This window comes from Garra rufa, chromosome 11 (assembly GCF_049309525.1).
Source record: "Garra rufa chromosome 11, GarRuf1.0, whole genome shotgun sequence".
NCBI lineage: Eukaryota > Metazoa > Chordata > Actinopteri > Cypriniformes > Cyprinidae > Garra > Garra rufa.
Window position 1 is genome coordinate 49,503,833 of NC_133371.1, and position 18,284 is coordinate 49,522,116.

At 39.3% G+C, this 18,284-nt stretch overlaps 1 protein-coding gene across 1 annotated transcript in view; it reads left to right on the forward strand.

Moving 5' to 3' along the window:
* The window catches only part of trpm7 (transient receptor potential cation channel, subfamily M, member 7), a 42,156-nt gene extending 24,406 nt beyond the window's left edge, over positions 1–17,750 (forward strand). Inside the window, exons 22-40 of the mRNA XM_073850840.1 lie at positions 73–247; positions 3,024–3,156; positions 3,227–3,411; positions 3,487–3,619; positions 5,418–6,019; positions 8,540–8,634; positions 8,716–8,806; positions 8,986–9,053; positions 9,200–9,225; positions 9,919–9,944; positions 10,050–10,097; positions 10,339–10,383; positions 10,602–10,667; positions 11,845–12,128; positions 13,489–13,571; positions 13,651–13,856; positions 14,382–14,433; positions 15,679–15,785; positions 16,881–17,750. Of these exons, the coding sequence (XP_073706941.1) occupies positions 73–247; positions 3,024–3,156; positions 3,227–3,411; positions 3,487–3,619; positions 5,418–6,019; positions 8,540–8,634; positions 8,716–8,806; positions 8,986–9,053; positions 9,200–9,225; positions 9,919–9,944; positions 10,050–10,097; positions 10,339–10,383; positions 10,602–10,667; positions 11,845–12,128; positions 13,489–13,571; positions 13,651–13,856; positions 14,382–14,433; positions 15,679–15,785; positions 16,881–17,011 (2,556 nt within the window). The 3' untranslated portion in view covers positions 17,012–17,750. The remainder of the gene's footprint in view (positions 1–72; positions 248–3,023; positions 3,157–3,226; positions 3,412–3,486; positions 3,620–5,417; positions 6,020–8,539; positions 8,635–8,715; positions 8,807–8,985; positions 9,054–9,199; positions 9,226–9,918; positions 9,945–10,049; positions 10,098–10,338; positions 10,384–10,601; positions 10,668–11,844; positions 12,129–13,488; positions 13,572–13,650; positions 13,857–14,381; positions 14,434–15,678; positions 15,786–16,880) is intronic.
* Positions 17,751–18,284: the final 534 nt, after the last annotated feature.

Below are 18,284 nucleotides of genomic sequence, written 5' to 3' on the forward strand. Positions count from 1 at the left end.
AAACGGCCGTTCCGTGGTTGACTAGAGCCGCTCGTCTCATCCGCCGCTGATCGCTCTCTAATCGTCCCGCAGGTGGCCAACATGTTCTACATCGTGGTCATTATGGCCGTCGTGCTGCTGAGTTTTGGAGTTCCTCGTAAAGCCATTTTGTACCCGAACGAAGATCCCTCGTGGACTTTGGCCAAAGACGTGGTGTTTCAGCCTTATTGGATGATGTACGGTGAAGTTTACGCCTACGAGATCGACGGTAAACTCACACAGAACCCTTCACCACACCATCACATCTGCAGAATTAAAATAAGTATTATGTCAGAGCAAAGCACAGGTTACACTGTCAGGAACACGTTCAGCTTAACACACAAAAAAACGCTTCTTGGGATCTACTTAAACAGCAGTACATGAAAACAATGAAAATGGGTATTAAAATAAGCTTCATTTTCTTTATGAACAATGCCACTTTCTAGTAAAATAAGTAAAATTGATTATTTGCAAAAAAGGACTAATGTTACTTGTAGTTGTAGTCTTTTTTTTCACAAAGTAATTATATGTACACTGCCGCTCAAAAGTTTGGCATCAGTAAGTCTCTTATGCTGATCAAAGTTACATGTATTTGATCAAAAATACAGAAAAACGTAATAGTATGAAATATTATTGCAATTTAATAATGCTTTAAAATCTAATTTATTTCTGTGATCAAAGCTGAATTTTCAGCATCATTACTCCAGTCTTCAGTGTCACATGATCCTTCAGAAATCATTCTAATATACTGATTTATTACTTTTATTATCAATGTTGGAAACAATTTTTTTTTCGAACCTGATACTTTTTTCAGGATTTTTTGATGAATAAAAAGTTACAAATAACAGCATTTATTCAAAATAGAATTTGTTTTCTAACAAAATAAGTCTTTACTATCACTTTTTATCAATTTAACACATCCTTGCTGAGTAAACGTATTAATTTCTTTTAAAGAAAGATTTAAAGAAAGACCCCAAACTTTGAACGAGGTGTTTGTTACAAAGGTTTTCTATGTTAAATAAGTGCTGTTCTTTTTAATGTTTTATTTATTAAACAATCCTGATAAAAGTATCAGGTTCGAAAAAAAATTTAAGCAGCACAACTAATAATAAATCAGTATATTAGAATGATTTCTGAAGGATCGTGTGACACTGAAGACTGGAGTAATGGTGCTGAAAATACAGCTTTGATCACAGAAATAAATTACATTTTAAAGTATGTTGAAATAGAAAACCACAGTTTTAAATTGAATTAACATTTTACAAAATTAAATTTTTTTTCTGTATTTTTAATTAAATGAACGCAGCCTTGATGAGCAGAAAAAATCTTTACTGATCCCAAACTTTTTAGTGGCAGTGTAAAACTATATATTAAAGATGATTTCACACACACACACACACACACACACACACACACACACACACACACACACACATATATATATATATATATATTAGTGGTGGGTATAGATAAATTTTTTTAATCTAGATTAATCTCACTGTAATTTTGGAATTAATTCTGCCATTCAGAATATGTGTGCTACCCAAATAACTGGGGCATTTTTACTGGTAAAAAGGGTCTAGCAACGCCCCTGCCCTGAAGCAAAGCCGGCGGCTTCATAGCTGCATCCATGTTACGTCTGGTTTGATGTGGTAATTTCACAGTAGGCAAACACACAGGTCCGAAGACTCGTTCTCGCCCCCTACAGTGCAGTTCGGCTAGGTATACATCCACGCTAAAATATCAATGTGAAAGTCATCATAGCTTGCGTAGTATAGACTCAGCTCCCAACCCTAACTTTGAGAATAGATTAACGGCGATATTTTTTTTATCGCCCGATAAGAGTCTCACGTTAACGCAGCACATTAACACCGATAACGGCCCACCTCTAATATATATATATCAGCTTTAATGCAATTTTAATAACAGAAGCAGTCAAAACAGTGGATGTTCAAATACACTATCTATTGTCTAATAATTTTATTAATAAGCTCTTTTTTGTGGCTGTGTGGATGCAGTAAAAGCAGAGAACATCAGGCTCATGTTTGCATATTCTTCTGTCTCTGGCCATAATTCTGACCTTGAAATCAGGATTTGACATTAAATATCTTGCATGTGAAAATGGGCTGAGAATTAACAGATTCAGGCAGGAATCATGTGTTTGTGTTCTTCTTTAATCATCAGAGAAACAGCACAAGACTTTTTCACCACACAAATGTTTCTCGAAATCAAAAATGCTATAAAATGCATCGCGTAAAGTGAGGAAATGTGACATGAATGAGCAAAACAAACAATTTAGTACAGGGTTTCCGCGGGGCATTAAAAAGCATTAAAAGTCATTAAATTGATTTTGCAAAAATGAAGGCCTTAAATGGCATTAAAAAGCATTAAATTGTTTTATACTGGCATTAAAACTTTAACTTTAGTGTTGAAGAAACAAATATTATCAATTTATCTTGAATATAGCCTGTATAATTAATAACTTTGATACACTGTCGCAAAGTATGATAAACACGGAACCAGTTTGGTAATTGCTTCTGGCCGGTCTAAAATTGTGTGACAGACTTTTTTAGAGCAGCCAGTTTTAGCCTCTAAGATATTCTTGATGATATTTGAAATTTTGAAATCGGCAAATAAACGCTGACATATTAAGCTGTCTCCTGATCCATTTCTAATTATGTTCAGCAGAGTAATGTATGTTCATTGTTGCCTCATTGTAAGACCGCATGAAAAAATGCATTATAATATACACGCATTCATACACAGGCGTGTTAGTTATTGGTTGTGTGTGGCATTAAAAATGTTAGAAATGGCATTAAAAAGGGCATTAAAAGGCATTAAATAAGATTTGAAAATCCTGCAGAAACCCTGTAGTAATAAACTTATATTGGATTTAATTTAGCACAAATGATGCAGTTATTAATTCTGTCTGTGTGATGTTGTTGTTGTAGTAATGATGATGTAGTAGTGGTTTGTGGTCATATGTGAGGTGTGTGTGTTGGCAGTGTGTGCGAACTCAAGTGAGGATCACGCTCGTGAGCTGTGTGCGACGGGTGTGTGGTTGACTCCGCTGCTGCAGGCCGTCTATCTGTTCGTCCAGTATATCCTCATGGTCAACCTGCTCATCGCCTTCTTCAAGTGAGTGACTGGTGCCGCCGTACGCCGTGTGACGCCGTTCACGATAACTGAGCCTGTCGTTTCTCCGCAGTAACGTCTACATGCAGGTGAAGTCCATCTCCAACCTGGTGTGGAAATACCAGCGTTACCACTTCATCATGGCGTATCACGACAAACCCGTCCTGCCTCCGCCGCTGATTCTGTTCAGCCACGCCGGGTCTGTCCTGTCCTCCATCTGCAGGAAGAGGAAGAAGGACAGCAACGCCTACGGACCAAGTAATGCACCTCACCCTCTGTGGAAGCGCTTCTGCTCGTGTCTGACGCCGCTTTGACTGTTGTGCTGTTTTTCAGAGCTCTTCCTGACGGAGGAGGACCAGAAGAAGCTGCACGACTTTGAGGAGCAGTGCGTGGAGACATACTTCCATGAGAAGGACGATCAGTTTCACTCTGGGAGTGAAGAGAGAATCAGGCTCACGTCTGACAGGTACGATTTACACGCTGCAAAAAATACTTTTCTTACTTTTGTTCTTATTTGTCTTGTTTCCAGACAAAATATCTAAAAATGTTTAAATCAAGAAGGATTTTCTAAAGGAGTAAAAATTATTGTCTTGTTTTCAGAAAAAAACTATGCAAAATTAAGTGTGTTTTTGCTTGAAACAAGCTAAATAATCTGCCATTGGGGTAAGAAAAATAATCTTGTTTTCTGTTTATAATTTAAAAAAAATTGTTTACCCCATTGGCAAATTATTTAACTTGTTCTAAGCAAAAACTCGCTTAATTTTGACTTGTTTTTTCTGAAAACAAGACAATTTTTACTTGTCTAGAAAATCCTTCGAGATGTAAGACATTTTGGCTGAAAACAAAACAAAAAGAAAAGAAAAAGCATTTTTTGCAGTGCAACTCATGCATCACAGTCCAAAACACAACATAATGCACGTTATTAACTGTTTGAAATAAATTATTGAGATTTGATAATTTGATTATTTACTGACAGGCTCTTATCTTTCAGCATTATAAAAGAGTGTCCTCACGTTGTCATAGTGTAAGATTATGTTTATATAAAAGTACACTTTTACAGCCAGTCAGACACATTTATGGCTGATAGATTCACTCAGCAGTAGCAGCTGACCTTTGCTGTTCTTCAAATGATGTAATTTTTATGTAATCTGAGGATTCGCTTGATGTGTTTGTTGATTTATGAGAATTAAACATTACAGAACCTCAAACAGAAGGTCATGGGTTTGATTCCCAGCGAATGCATGAACTGAAAAACTGTTTACCTTGAATGCAAAACTTCAGATAAAGCATCTGACAAACGCATGAGTGTAAATGTGAAACCTATCCTGCATTCCTGCAGTGCAGACAGTAGAACATGGCACTTGCAACCCCAAAACCATGGGTTCAAAAACTGTATACCTAAAATGCAATGCAAGTGGCTTTGGATAAAAGCATCTGCCAAATGCATAAATGTAAATGTGAAACCTAAAGCTCCTGGTAAAGTGATTATTTTCCCTAAAGAAACAATATGCACTGCTGCTCAAATGTTTGGGATCGGACTTGTAATGTTTTTTTTTAAGAAGTCTCTTATGCTCATCAAGGCTGCATTCATTTGATCAAAAATACTGAAAAAATCTGTAATATTGTGAAATATTATTTACATTTTTAAATCGCTGTTTTCTATGTGAATATGTTTTAAAATGTAATTTATTCCTGTGATGCAAAGCTGAATTTTCATCAGCTGTTACTCCGGTCTTCAGTGTCACATGATCCTTCAGAAATCCTTCAGAAATCCTTCTAATATACTGATTTATTATTAGAATGATCAATGTTGGAAACAGTTGTGAAACAAGTTGGAAACAACACATCTATTTAAAATAATTTCTGTTCTTTTTAACCTTTTATTGAATAAAGAATCCTGAAAAAAGTATCACAGGTTCCAAAAAAATATTAAGCAGTACAACTGTTTCCAACACTGATAATAAATCAGCATATTAGAATGATTTCTGAAGGAGCATGTGACACTGAAGACCGGAGTAACAGCTGATGAAAATTCAGCTTTGCATCACAGGAATAAATTACATTTTAAAACATATTCACATAGAAAACAGCGATTTAAAAATGTAAATAATATTTCACAATATTACAGATTTTTTCAGTATTTTTGATCAAATAAATGCAGCCTTGATGAGCAAAAGAAATGTCTTTAAAAACCATTTAAAAAAATGCCGATATTGTGAAAAGTGCAATACAAATAAAGGAGATTTAAATTGTTTGTTTTTTAGGGTGGAAACGATGTGTGTGCAGCTGAAGGAGGTTGGAAACAAGGTGAACTTCATCAAGCGCTCTTTGCACACGCTGGATTCTCAGATCGGACACCTGCAGGACCTGTCTGTGCTCACGGTGGACACGCTGAAGGCCCTGACGGCGCAGCGAGCGTCCGAGGCCAGCAAAGTGCACAACCAGATCACGCGTGAACTCAGCGTCTCCAAGAACCTGGGGCCCGACGTGACGGGACACTCGAAGTCTAGCGCGCTGGTGCGGTGCAGCGTGGGATTCCTGCCTCCCGCCGCCAGCATCGCAGAGTCTCTGTTCGGGGGCGGAGCCGAGGAGCGAGCGCTGCAGAGGCAGTGGGCGGAGCTTCCTCCGAGTGCCGAGGTGGGATCCTCCGGCCGCGCCTTACCACGCTCCCTCACTCACGCGCACACACACTCACCGCAGCTGCGGCACCGAGGACACTTCGTGTTGGAGGAAGCGGGTCCCAGCGGTTTGGTCAGCGCTCCGGCGGCCGCGGCCACGTTCTTCGTCAGCACGCCGTCGCAGCTCACCGACTCGCAAACGCACACGGAGCCGTCGCACGTCGCAGTGGAGTTCGGGGCCTTCGTGGGTGAGTATGAGGAGGAAGAGGAGGGTGATTATGAGAGGAGTGATGAGCCTGAGGGCGAAGGATACGTCAATTACGCCTTCGCCGACGACGAAGACCCGCCCGACAGAAACACGCCCCTGCCGGGCCTCCCTCTGGCCCCTGAGCACCGGCCCCGGGGACCACGGCGCCTCCTGAGAGACGACCGCTGCAGACGCGCGCTGAACAGACTCAAACAGAGAAACGGAGGTTTGGCTTCGGTCCACCGCTGGGAATCGGGGAACCCCGCCCTAACCGTGACCCTTGACCCTCACCCCGTCCGCATGACCCTGTGTGTGTTGGAGAGGGTGAGACGGGTGACCTCTGACCTCTGGCGGTGGTTTCATCTCGACCAGTCCCTTTTTACTAAACGTCCCTCGGGAGTGAAAACAGTTCTGTCGTGTCCGGTGTGTGTTTGACTGCGCTAGACTAAACTAACCCTGGGCTGGTGCTGGTTTGGGGTTACTGGTTACTCGATGTCATCTGAGGGAAACGTTTAAAGGGATAGTTCACCCAGAAATGAAAATGTGATGTTGATCTGTTTACCCCCAGGGCGTCCAAGATGTAGGTGACTTTGTTTCTTCAGTCGAACACAAACAAAGATTTTTATCTCAAACCGTTGCAGTCTGTCAGCCATATAATGGCAGTCAATAGGATCCATGGCTTTGAGAGTCAAAAAAATATACACAGGCAAAACCAAATTAAACCCTGCGGGTCGTGGTCTTAACACATGAAACGATCGGTTTGTGCAAGAAACTGAACAGTATTTATATAATTGTTCACTTGTGATCCACCGCAACTTCCAACTGTCCTGAGCATGTGACGAAGAGAACCATAACTTCAGTCACTCAAGCTTAATAGGGTCATATGATGTTGCTAAAAAAGAGCATTATTTTGTGTATTTGTTGTAATGCAATGTGTTTATGCGGTTTGAGGTTCAAAAAACATATTTTCCACATACTGTATATTATTGTTGCTCCTCTGTGCCCCGCCTTTCTGAAACGCCTCAAATTTTTACAAAACTCTTTGTTGATGGAAACCGAGGTGTTCTCTGATTGGCCAGCTATCCGGTGCGTCATGATTGGCCGAATACCTCAAGCGTGTGACGGAAATGTTACGCCTCTTACCATGTTGTTTCTCGGTGTGACGAGACAGAAACAATCAAACCCATTATAAACCAGGCATTCGTTGCATCCAGTGGGGACATAACTACTGATTATAATGACTCTTACTGTCTTTTTACGCGTTGCGTTAAACATAACATAACACCATGTCTGTATTTGCGATCGTAGAACGAGAAACAACAAGCACTACTCTACACTGATCAAAACTGGTGTTTGAATAGTCAGTAAGGAATTCTTTAAACATGAAAACGTACTTACAGGCTGTGAGTCAGAAGCGCAGACTGTTCTTGCAACATTGGATTTGCCCCACTTTACAGCCTTAACCCTTTGTGTACAGCTGGCATTGTAAGCTGCTCTCCCAGGTTCAGGAAACAGTCCTCCGTCAAATGCGCATCACCCACAATATTTGTGTTGTACTGTTCCGGAACAGTGTTGTAAATATAACTTAACCTCTGATTTCTAGTTGTGTCCTCATTTGGAAGGCCAAACAAAGTACTTTCGCTTTTGCTTTCTCAATGAAACACATGCGTCTCCACAACATGGCAGCTGCAACACTACTACAGCCGCTAAAAGTTACGCCGCCTTTATTTCCATATACAGCGGGGCGTGTTTGAACGAGTCGTTTTAGAAAGGTGTGGCTGAGTCTTAACTTTTATAATAAATATCTCTTTGGTTTTGAGACTTTAAGCTTTGCAACTTTACAGATTTTATCTATGCACAAACAGCTCGTAACACTCCAAAGACAAAGGAAAATAAGAAACCACATCATATGACCTCTTTAAAAGTTGGGAGTCAGTGAAAAGTCAACACCCCCGGATGAGTTCACACAAGCAAACGTAATCTTTTAGTTTTTAATCAGTTGCAACAATCAGGATAAGCACAAGTAATTACCATTTTGAGTAGCTGTCGTACCCATAATCTCTCTGTGTAGACAATGAGACAGATCACTTCCGTGTATGCGTCTACTATGTTAGATCACGTTGACGCGTCACGCACCGGTATGCAGGACAGTTGGACGTTGCGGTGGATCAGAGTTTTTAAAAAATGATATATTGTTCAGTTTCTTGCACAGACCGATCGTTTTGTGTGTTTAGACCTCAGTGTATCGTCACGAGCCGCAGGGTTTAATTTGGTTTTGTCTTGAGTATGTTTTTTTGACTCTAAAAGCCGTGAATCCCATATGACTGACAGACTGCAACGGTTTGAGTTAAATACCTTTGTTTGTGTTCTACTGAAGAAACAAAGTCACCTACGTCTTGGATGCTCTGGGGGTAAACAGATCAACATCACATTTTCATTTTTAGGGTGAACTATCCCTTTAACATGGTGACTGCAATCCTCACAAATGCCTTTGAACTCACTTTCCCATTTTTCTCCAAAGGTCACAAGGATGATCCTGAGGGTCAGAGGTCATTTCCTAAAGAGGGTGCTGTCAGCGGGCGGCAGTCGAGTCCCTCCGGAAAGGCTCGAGATGTGGTGCGTATCGTGTTCTGAAAGTAAGAGATGATGTGATTCTCTCCGGTGCGGCTCAAACACGTCTTGTGTGTGTTTCTGCAGGCGGTGGCGCAGGGTCACATCCGGACGGTGAACTCATACGCCGGTTTCACCGAGTTCGACAGAAACCCTTCGTTCCTGCATCCAGAGTCCAGTGAGTGTAAACGGCAGCGTTACGCAACACCAGCCGCTCTAAACATTAACCCTGATTCAGCAGCTTGACAACAACATGAGCTCTAACGCCACCTGCTGGAGGATGGATGCTGTTGCACATTAATCTCTTGATTTGATCAAGTTAAAACATTCATGACATCTCTTATTTGTGTGTTTCAGCACTCAGTAAGCAGGAGAGGACGCGTGTGTCATTAGAGGACGTCTCACGTTATGAGGATCTGCTGTTGGTCAGTCAAACACACAGTGACACACAATCAGTGTGTTTTAGAGAAGCTTCTCACAGACACACACACACACACACACACACACACACACACACACACACACACACACACACACACACGCCGTAACTCTGTTTGTCTTTTGTTCACAGGGGAAATCAACACAATCCAGCAAACTGTGAGTAACTGTGTGTTAATGGAATGTTTTGAAAACAAATAGTGACTGTGTTTTTATAATTGAATGCTGCTTTAGCTCACTAGTGCTTGTGGTCATGGGTTGGATAAAACTATGTTCGTTTGGTGCAATGCAATTTGCTTTAAATAAAAACTTCCAAATGCATAAATGTACATCTAGTGTTTTGAACAGCTTTCTGTGAGGGTTCATATTGGGTTTGGACAGAAAAGAAAATTTGTGACCCTGAACCACAAACCCAGTCATAAGAATCAATTTTTTTTAATTGAGATTTATACAGTGTCTGAAAGCTGAATAGGGCAATATTTGGCTGAGATACAACTATTGAAAATCTGAGGGTGCAAAAAAAAAAAAAAAATATTGAGAAAATCACCAAATGAAGTTCTTAGCAATGCATATTACTAATCAAAAATTAAGTTTTGATATATTTACGATAGGAAACGTACAAAATGTCTTCATGGAACATGATCTTTACATAATATCCTAATGGTTTTTGGCTTAAAAGACAAATCTATTATTTTGACCTGTAAAAATGCTACTTAAGACTGGTTTTGTGCTCCAGGATCATTAACCTGATAGAAAATACTGCAAGTGTAAGACGTGAGCTCACTGGTATAGTCAGACAAACCTGTGTGTGTGATTTATTTTGATTATCTTGTTTGTTTCTCTGGTGTTCAGGAGTCCAGGAGATGACATCTCAAACAGTGAGTCTTTCATCACATTTAATGATCGTCTGATCCACAAACATCACGACAGCTGAATGATCCTAGCTTTAGTCTGACCTCTGTCTCTCTGTGTGTGTGTTTCAGCGGGTCTGTACGCCGGTCGACACTCACATCTGGCCACGCGCAAGGACTGTAAGTCTGACCCCTGCTGGCGTCTCTCAGTACTACACTATCGGGATGTAGCCATATCAAAAATGAAACAATAATATCGAGATGTGAAGTCCACAATACAATATTTATTCTACGATATTGATAATACCATTACATCCCTACTGCACCACACTGATAGCATGAGGAGCACTAATACCTGTAGTAATACTGTAGTATTTTGTGTTGTTCTGCTCATTCTCTGCTCTGTGTGTTTGTGGAGCAGCGATCGGTTCTCCGTTCAAGCCCATGGAGAGTTATCAGTATTCAGGTCAGTGTTTCTGTCATTCCATCCAACAAAAGCATAAATGTGTCCTGATTCAAACCCGACCCACGACGCCTGACTCAAAGACAGACAGTAATGAGAGTGTGATTAAGTGTGGTGGTGTGGGTTTGAAGCAGGCGTGTGCAGCGGCTCCTGTGACGTGTTCTGACATCAGCCCTGTGTGTGTGTCTGTGTGTGTGTGTGTGTGTGTGTGTGTGTATTAGCGGTGGAGCGTAATAACCTGATGCGGTTGTCTCAGAGTATTCCATTCACCCCAGTGCCCCCTAGAGGTAAGACGCAACACTGCCCTCCTGCCCTCCTGTCTCTCTCTGTCCCATCAGGCTTTGCTGTATTTCATGCAGTTCTGGGCGGCGTGACACAAGAATGTGTTTCACAATAAATACATCTGACTGATTTTTACAGGCATTTACTTAAAGAAGTTTACTTCCAGAACAAAAATGTACAGATGATGTACTCACCCCCTTGTCATCCAAGATGTTCATGTCTTTCTTTCTTCAGTCGATAAGAATTTGTTATTTGAGGAAACATTTCAGGATTTCTCTCCATATAGTGGACTTCTATGGTGCCCCTGAGTTTGAACTTCCAAAATGTAGTTTAAATGCAGCTTCAAAGGACTCTAAACGATCCCAGCTGAGGAAGAAGAGTCTTATCTAGCGAAACGATGGGCTATTTTCTAAAAAAAAAATTGACAGTTTATATACTTTTTAACCCCAAATGCTCATCTTGCCTAGCTCTGTTTGTACTGTGTACTCCGGTTCAAGACAGTTAGGGTATGTAATAAAAACACATCTCATTTTCTCCTCCAACTTCAAAATCATCCTTCTTTGCTGTTTTACCTTGGGTGTAAGGGTGTTTGATCTTCTTTGCACGTTCACTTTGTAAACACTGGGTCGGTACTTCTGCAGCGATGGAGGACGATTTTGTAGTTGATAAAATGTGAGTTTTTGGACATACCCTAACTGTCTTGAACCGGAGTACACAGAGTACGCATGTGCATCACAGAGCTAGACAAGATGAGCATTTGTGGTTAAAAAGTGTATAAATTGTCAACTTTTTTAGAAAATAACAGCTCATTTCGCTAGATAAGACCCTTCTTCCTCGGCTGGGATCGTTTAGAATCCTTTGAAGCTGCATTTAACTGTATTTTAGAAGCTCAAACTCGCGGGCACCATAGAAGTCCACTGTTTTCCTCAAAAAATATAATTTAAAGTTTAATAGCGATATAATTTCAATAGAATCAACATCGGATCAGATGAAGTACCTTTAGTTTGCGAAAGACTGAATTCGATCAGAACCGTTCTCCAAATGTAATCATAACACAGAGTTGTTTGATCTAGGATGTGGTTCACGTCTCCCAGCCCTGCGGTGTATTTGTGTGTTGATACGGTGATTGTGAGCTCATGGGTGGTGTTTGAGCGAGGCGTGTGGTGTTTGCGTGTCCTGCAGGTGAGCCGGTGACCGTGTATCGTCTGGAGGAGAGTTCTCCCAACAGCATCAATAACAGCATGTCGTCGTGGGCTCAGCGCGGACTCTGTGCCAAGATCGAGTTCCTCAGTAAAGAGGAGATGGGGGGCGGCCTGCGGCGGGCGCTGAAGGTGCTCTGCACCTGGTCCGAATACGACATCCTGAAACCCGGACACCTGTACATCGTCAAATCCTTCCTGCCTGAGGTGGTCAACACCTGGCAAAGCATTTACAAAGAGGACACAGTCCTGCACCTCTGTCTCAGGGTACGAACACACAACATGTCAGAGAATGTTAGCTTACACACACATATATATATGTGTCTCTGGAGCACTAAAGGTAGCACAGGTATATTTGGTATGGGGCAAAATTATTGATTTTTCTTTTATGCCAAAAATGATTAGGATATTAAGATCATGTTCCTTGAAGATATTTTGTAAATTTTCTACTATAAATATATCAGAGTTTAATTTTTGATTAGTGATATGCATTGCTAAGAACTTCATTTGTTCAACTTTAAAGGAGATTTACGTAATATTTAGAATTTTTTTGCACCCTCAGATTACAGATTTTCTGATGGTTGTATTTCAGCCAAATATTGTCCTGTCCTAACAAACCATACATCAATGGAAAGCTGATAATCTCAATCCTTCTGTCTACAAACTTCTCAAACACCTCTGATTGTGATTGAATCACAAAAGGTTTTTTACCCCATTTAAACCCACATTTGTGACCCTGGAGCACAAAACCAGTCATAAGGGTCAATTTTTTTAAATTGAGGTTGACATATGTGACCCTGGACCACAAAACCAGTCTTAAGTCGCTGGGGTATATTTGTAGCAATAGCCAAAAATACTTTGTGTGGGTCAAAATTATTGATTTTTCTTTTATGCCAAAAATCATTAGGAAATTAAGTAAAGATCATGTTCCATGAAGATTTCTTGTAAAAATCCTACTGTAAACATATAAAAATGTAATTTTTGATTAGTAATATGCATTGTTAATAACCTAATTTGGACAACTTTAAAGGTGTTTTTCTCAGTATTTTGAATTTTTTGCCCCCTCAGATTCCTGATTTTAAAATAGATGTATCTCAGCCAAATATTGTCCTATCCTAACAAACCATACATCAATAGAAAGCTTATTTATTGATGTATACATCTCAGTTTTGTAAAATTTTACCTTATGACTGGTTTTGTGGTCCAGGGTCACATATTATCTGAAAAACCAATGGATAAACTTTCTATTGATGTATGGTTTGTGAGGATAGGACAATATTTGGCTGAAATACAACTATTTGACAGTCTGTAATCTGAGGGTGCAAAAAAAAATCTAAATATTAAGATAATCGCCTTTACAGTTGTCTAAATGAAGTTCTTAGCAATGCGTGTTACTAATCAAAAATTAAGTTTTTCTATATTTATGGTAGGAAATTTGCTAAATATCTTCTTGGAACATGATCGTAATATCCTAATGATTTTTGTCATAAAAGAAAAAAAATATTTTGACCCATACAATGCTTTGTTGGCTATTGCTACTTTAGGTTTTGTGCTCCAGGGTCACATTTAGTGAGCGAGTGTTGATGTCAGTGTGAGACATGTGAACGTGTGTTTGTGTTGTGAACAGGAAATTCAGCAGCAGAGAGCAGCTCAGAAACTCACATTTGCCTTCAATCAGATCAGACCCAAAACCATCCCATACTCCCCCAGGTACAGACACACACTTACACTCCTGCAGATGTGGAGGATTGAGGATGTTGCTGAGGCTCTGGACTGTGTTTCTCTGCAGGTTTCTGGAGGTGTTCCTGCTCTACTGTCATTCTGCCGGTCAGTGGTTCGCCATCGAGGAGTGCATCACTGGAGATTTCCGCAAGTTTAATAACAACAACGGAGACGAAATCGTCCCGACAAACCTTCTGGAAGAAACCATGCTGGCCTTCAGCCACTGGACGTACGAGTACACAAGAGGAGAGATGCTCGTGCTCGACCTGCAGGGTTGGTGTCTGTCCATCTGTGATACAGTAATCTGTGCTCCAGCTAAACACACTTGATGCTAGTCCCTATCTGTTGCATACGTTCTTAAAAAATTAAAATGGTTCTTTATTGGCATCACTTGTTTCATGAAGAACTTTGAACATTCATGAAACCTTTCAAATGCAGAACAGGTTCTTTAGATTTTTAAAATGGTTCTTTTTAGAACTGTTCACTGAAAGGTTCTTTGGGCAACCAAAAATGGTTCCTTCTATGGCATCACTGCAAAAACAACCTTTTGGAACCTTTATTATGAAGAGTGTATATAGATGAGTACAAGTTGTCTATTTGTGGTCTGAACAAGAAAGAAGTGTGTATGACATTAGAACACCTCCAGAGTGACTAAATGATGACTGGATTTTAATTTCTGGGTGAACAGTACTGTAGAAACACTTTACCATTGCAGGTGTTTTTATAAACTTGAGTTTGTTTTATGACAGATGCATGAGTTGAAATGATGAATGAGGTTTGACTGATTTCTGTCTCTAGGGGTCGGTGAGATACTGACGGATCCGTCAGTCATTAAGAGCGGAGAGAAAGGGTGAGAAACGCCTTATTTTAACAATATAGATGTTAGTCGGTTTATATAATCAATATCACACAAAGAGTGCTGTTTTTTCTCCATAAGTCAGCATGATTACACATGTGATATTGATTTTAGATGCAGTTCAATAAAAAAGACGTTAATATTAAGAGACTTATATTTTAGTCGTAATATTTCCTGTTTTTGCTCTGAGCAACACGACTGTGATTCGCTCCTGAATGAATCAACTGTTCAAGAAATGATTGGGTTCATTTGTAGTGACTTGCTGCCATCTGCTGGTGCTTATGATTTATATTTTTATTTTTAAATATGTGTCTCTGGAGCACAAAACCAGTCTTAAGTAGCATGTGTATATTTGTAGCAATAGCCAACAATACATCGTATGAGTCAATTTTATGCCAAAATCATTAGGATATTAAGTAAAGATCATGTTCCATGAAGATGTTTAGTACATTTCCTACCGTAAATATATCAACACTTGTATAACAAAAATGTTTGATTAGTAATGTGCATTGCTAAGATGATTTTCTCAATATCTAGATTTTTTTGCACCCTCAGATTCCAGATGTCATTTAGTTGCATCTCAGCCAAATATTGTCCTATCCTAACATAGAAGTCTTATGTATTCAGCTTTCAATCTTAACTTCAAAAAATGTACTTATGACTGGTTTTGTGGTCCGCATTCAGCATTATCAAAACATTTATATATTTATAACTGCAGGTCTCTCTGAGCTGCATTAAACAGTGTGTAAATACATAAATACATTCAAATGCCACTTTAGACGCTGCTTCTGTTTCCTCTGCAAATATGAATTTCATTGATACTGATTTCATTTGCTTGGTAACAGCCCAAAGGTAAGAATTTGACTCAAAAGATGATGCACTCTGTTAGAAAAAATAGCTTAATAAAAATTAAACTTATTGGAAAATATTATTTTCTATCACTGCTATGAACCACACAGAATATGAAGAATATCACAAAATTCAGGAGTCAGCTGTCCGCTGTAGTCTTTAAGATACTAACATAACACACTCAGCTAAATTTCATCTAATTATCATTATCAATAAAATCCCAGAAAATATCCAGATATAATTTTCTGTCAATATTGACACCCCTAGTTGCACCTGATTTATTTTTTGACTGAAATAAAACCAAGCTGTGAGGGACTGATGTACACTGTGTTTAGTTGTCTATTACAACTTGTATATTAATAATTTCATTTTTATGTCTAATTGTGTCAGGTCTTACGATATGATCTTTGGCCCTGCGAATCTCGGTGACGATGCCATTCGAAACTTCCGCTCCAAACATCACTGCAACTCCTGCTGCCGCAAACTCAAACTTCCAGGTGAGTTTAATCATCGCTGAACAGAATGACACTGGGCGCCCGGATGAGGAAAAACATGCATTTTGTTCTTTTAATATGATGTACAGTGCCTTGCAAAAGTATTCATTCCTTTTTTTATTTTTTTACATTTTGTTTTGTTGCAGCATTATGTTAAACTGCTTTAAATGAGTTTTTCCCCACATCAGTTTACACTCCATACACCATAATAATGACAAAGCAAAAACCAGATTTGCAAATTTGACAAGTTTATTAAAAATAAAACACTGAAATAAGTAGATTGCATAAGTATTCATCCCCTTAACTCAGTCCATAGTTGAAGCAGCTTTACAGCCTCAAGTGTTTTTGGGTCTGATGTGAGCATCTTTGCACATCTGCATTTGGCAATTATCTGCCATTCTTTGCCTCACCTTTTCACCTCTCCATCTCTGTCAGCTTGGACATTTTCTAGAGTCCTAGTTGTTCCAGTCGTCTTCCATTATGGAGAATGCTTCTGTCAACCTTCAATGCAGCAGATTTGTTTCTGAACTCTTCTCTAGATCATCGCCTTAACGCAAGTCTGTCACTGAGCTCTACAGGCAGTTATCTTGGTTTTTGCTCTGATCTGCATTTTCAGCTGTTAGACCTTTTCTGAGAGGTGTGTGTCTTTCTAAATCAGACTCATTCAAATGAATTTGCCACAGTTTAACTCCACTCCAAGTGTAGGAACATCTAGAAGCAATATGAATGCTCCTGAGATACATTTCCAGTGTCCCAGAAAAGGGTATGAATACTTTTCAGTTTTTTATTTTTAATAAATTTGCACAAATGTTAAAAACCTATTTTTTTGCTTTGTCATTATGGAGTAGGGAGTGTAGATTGATGTGGGGAAAAAGTCATTTAAAGCAGTTTAACATAAGGCAGCAACATAGCAAAATGTGAAAAAAAAAATGAAGCGGTATGAATAATTTCGCAAGGCACGCAGGTAGGTGCATATAATTCAGTATTTACTTCAATTAAGTTTTGTTATTTTGTGTTAATTCTGACTGATTTGTAAGTGAATTATCTCACCTGTATCTGTCCGTTTGAGATGAGTTTTCTTTGTGTGTTTGTGGTCAGATCTGAAGCGGAACGACTACACTCCTGATAAACTGACACTGCAGCATGACCCCACTGAGGGCCCGTCCCACTCTCCGCCTACAGGGGGCGCCACTAAAGAACAGCGGCCCTCCATGCACTCAATGCTGTGAGCCACACACACACACACACACACCAGCACACACTCGCATCACTGAACAGACTACAGAACTACCACACGCTGTGTGTGTGTGTGTGTGTGTGTGTGTGTGTGTGTGAGAGCGTTTTATATGAACGCGTCGCCTCTGAACAAATGAACAGATGCAATCTAGAGATGTTTTATTAAATCACATTTTATCCTGTACAATTATAACAGGGACTATCAGCTTTTAAAAGTATTTTTTAACGTTTTTATGTCTGTATGAAAATTATAAAGTGGTTAATAACTGGTACAATATCACTGTATAGAGTTAAATATTTATTCTAAACTACGACAAGTTGCCTTGTATAAAATAAAAAGCAATTTTCCATGTGCTGTCTGTCACTTTTTGGAAAGAACACTTGCTCATTATACTATTATCATATTTTGTACAGAGCTGTATGCCAAGAGAATGTTTTTATGTACAGAGCTGTATGAATGCATTTACGGTTCAGACTTCCTTTGTGTCGATTATGGGCAGATTGCAATGGTCCACGCAATCGAGACTCACCTTTATCATGTTACAGCGGTACTTTTGTCCTTTGTTGTCGTCCGAGTATCGTGTGAGAGTGTTAATCTAGTGTATCTCATAGATACATTTATCTGGCACGATGCTATCAGCTGAAACGTGAGAATATTTGATGCTGGGGATATTATATTCATGGATCTGTACACTTTTTTTACTGTATATTTAATAAAACACTGAAAAATCATCCAAAGGTCATCTATGTCTGTTTCCTCTAACTCTGAAATTCATCTCCTTCAGCTTCTGTAATGTGTTTGTGATTTATGGTGATGATGTGTGTTTAAAAGTGCAGAGAACAGCAACATTGGAGAACGGTCAGTTTACAGCTCAATCCTCAAACCTGAGCTCCTATGGACAGGCTCTTATTTGCATATCTTGTTTATATTCTTTAAACACTTTGCTAATTCTATTTAATTCAGTTTTAACTGCATTTTTTGTGTACAGCACTTTACAACATTACATTTGTAAAGCTAAACCTATAAAGATTACTATATTCCTTTCACACTGACAATAACATCAGTAATCAAGCTGCTTAAAATCAAATTCTGATTGGCTGTCAGTGTTTTTTATATACACTGTAGAAAAAATAACGAAACAAAATTGTAGTCTCAATGATAAAACGTTAGCATTAGTTACTCTGTGTAGTAATAATTGCTCTTCTCTTATGGTTAAAATGATTACATCAGAATTTCCAGCGCAGATCCCAAATCATTTGATTTAA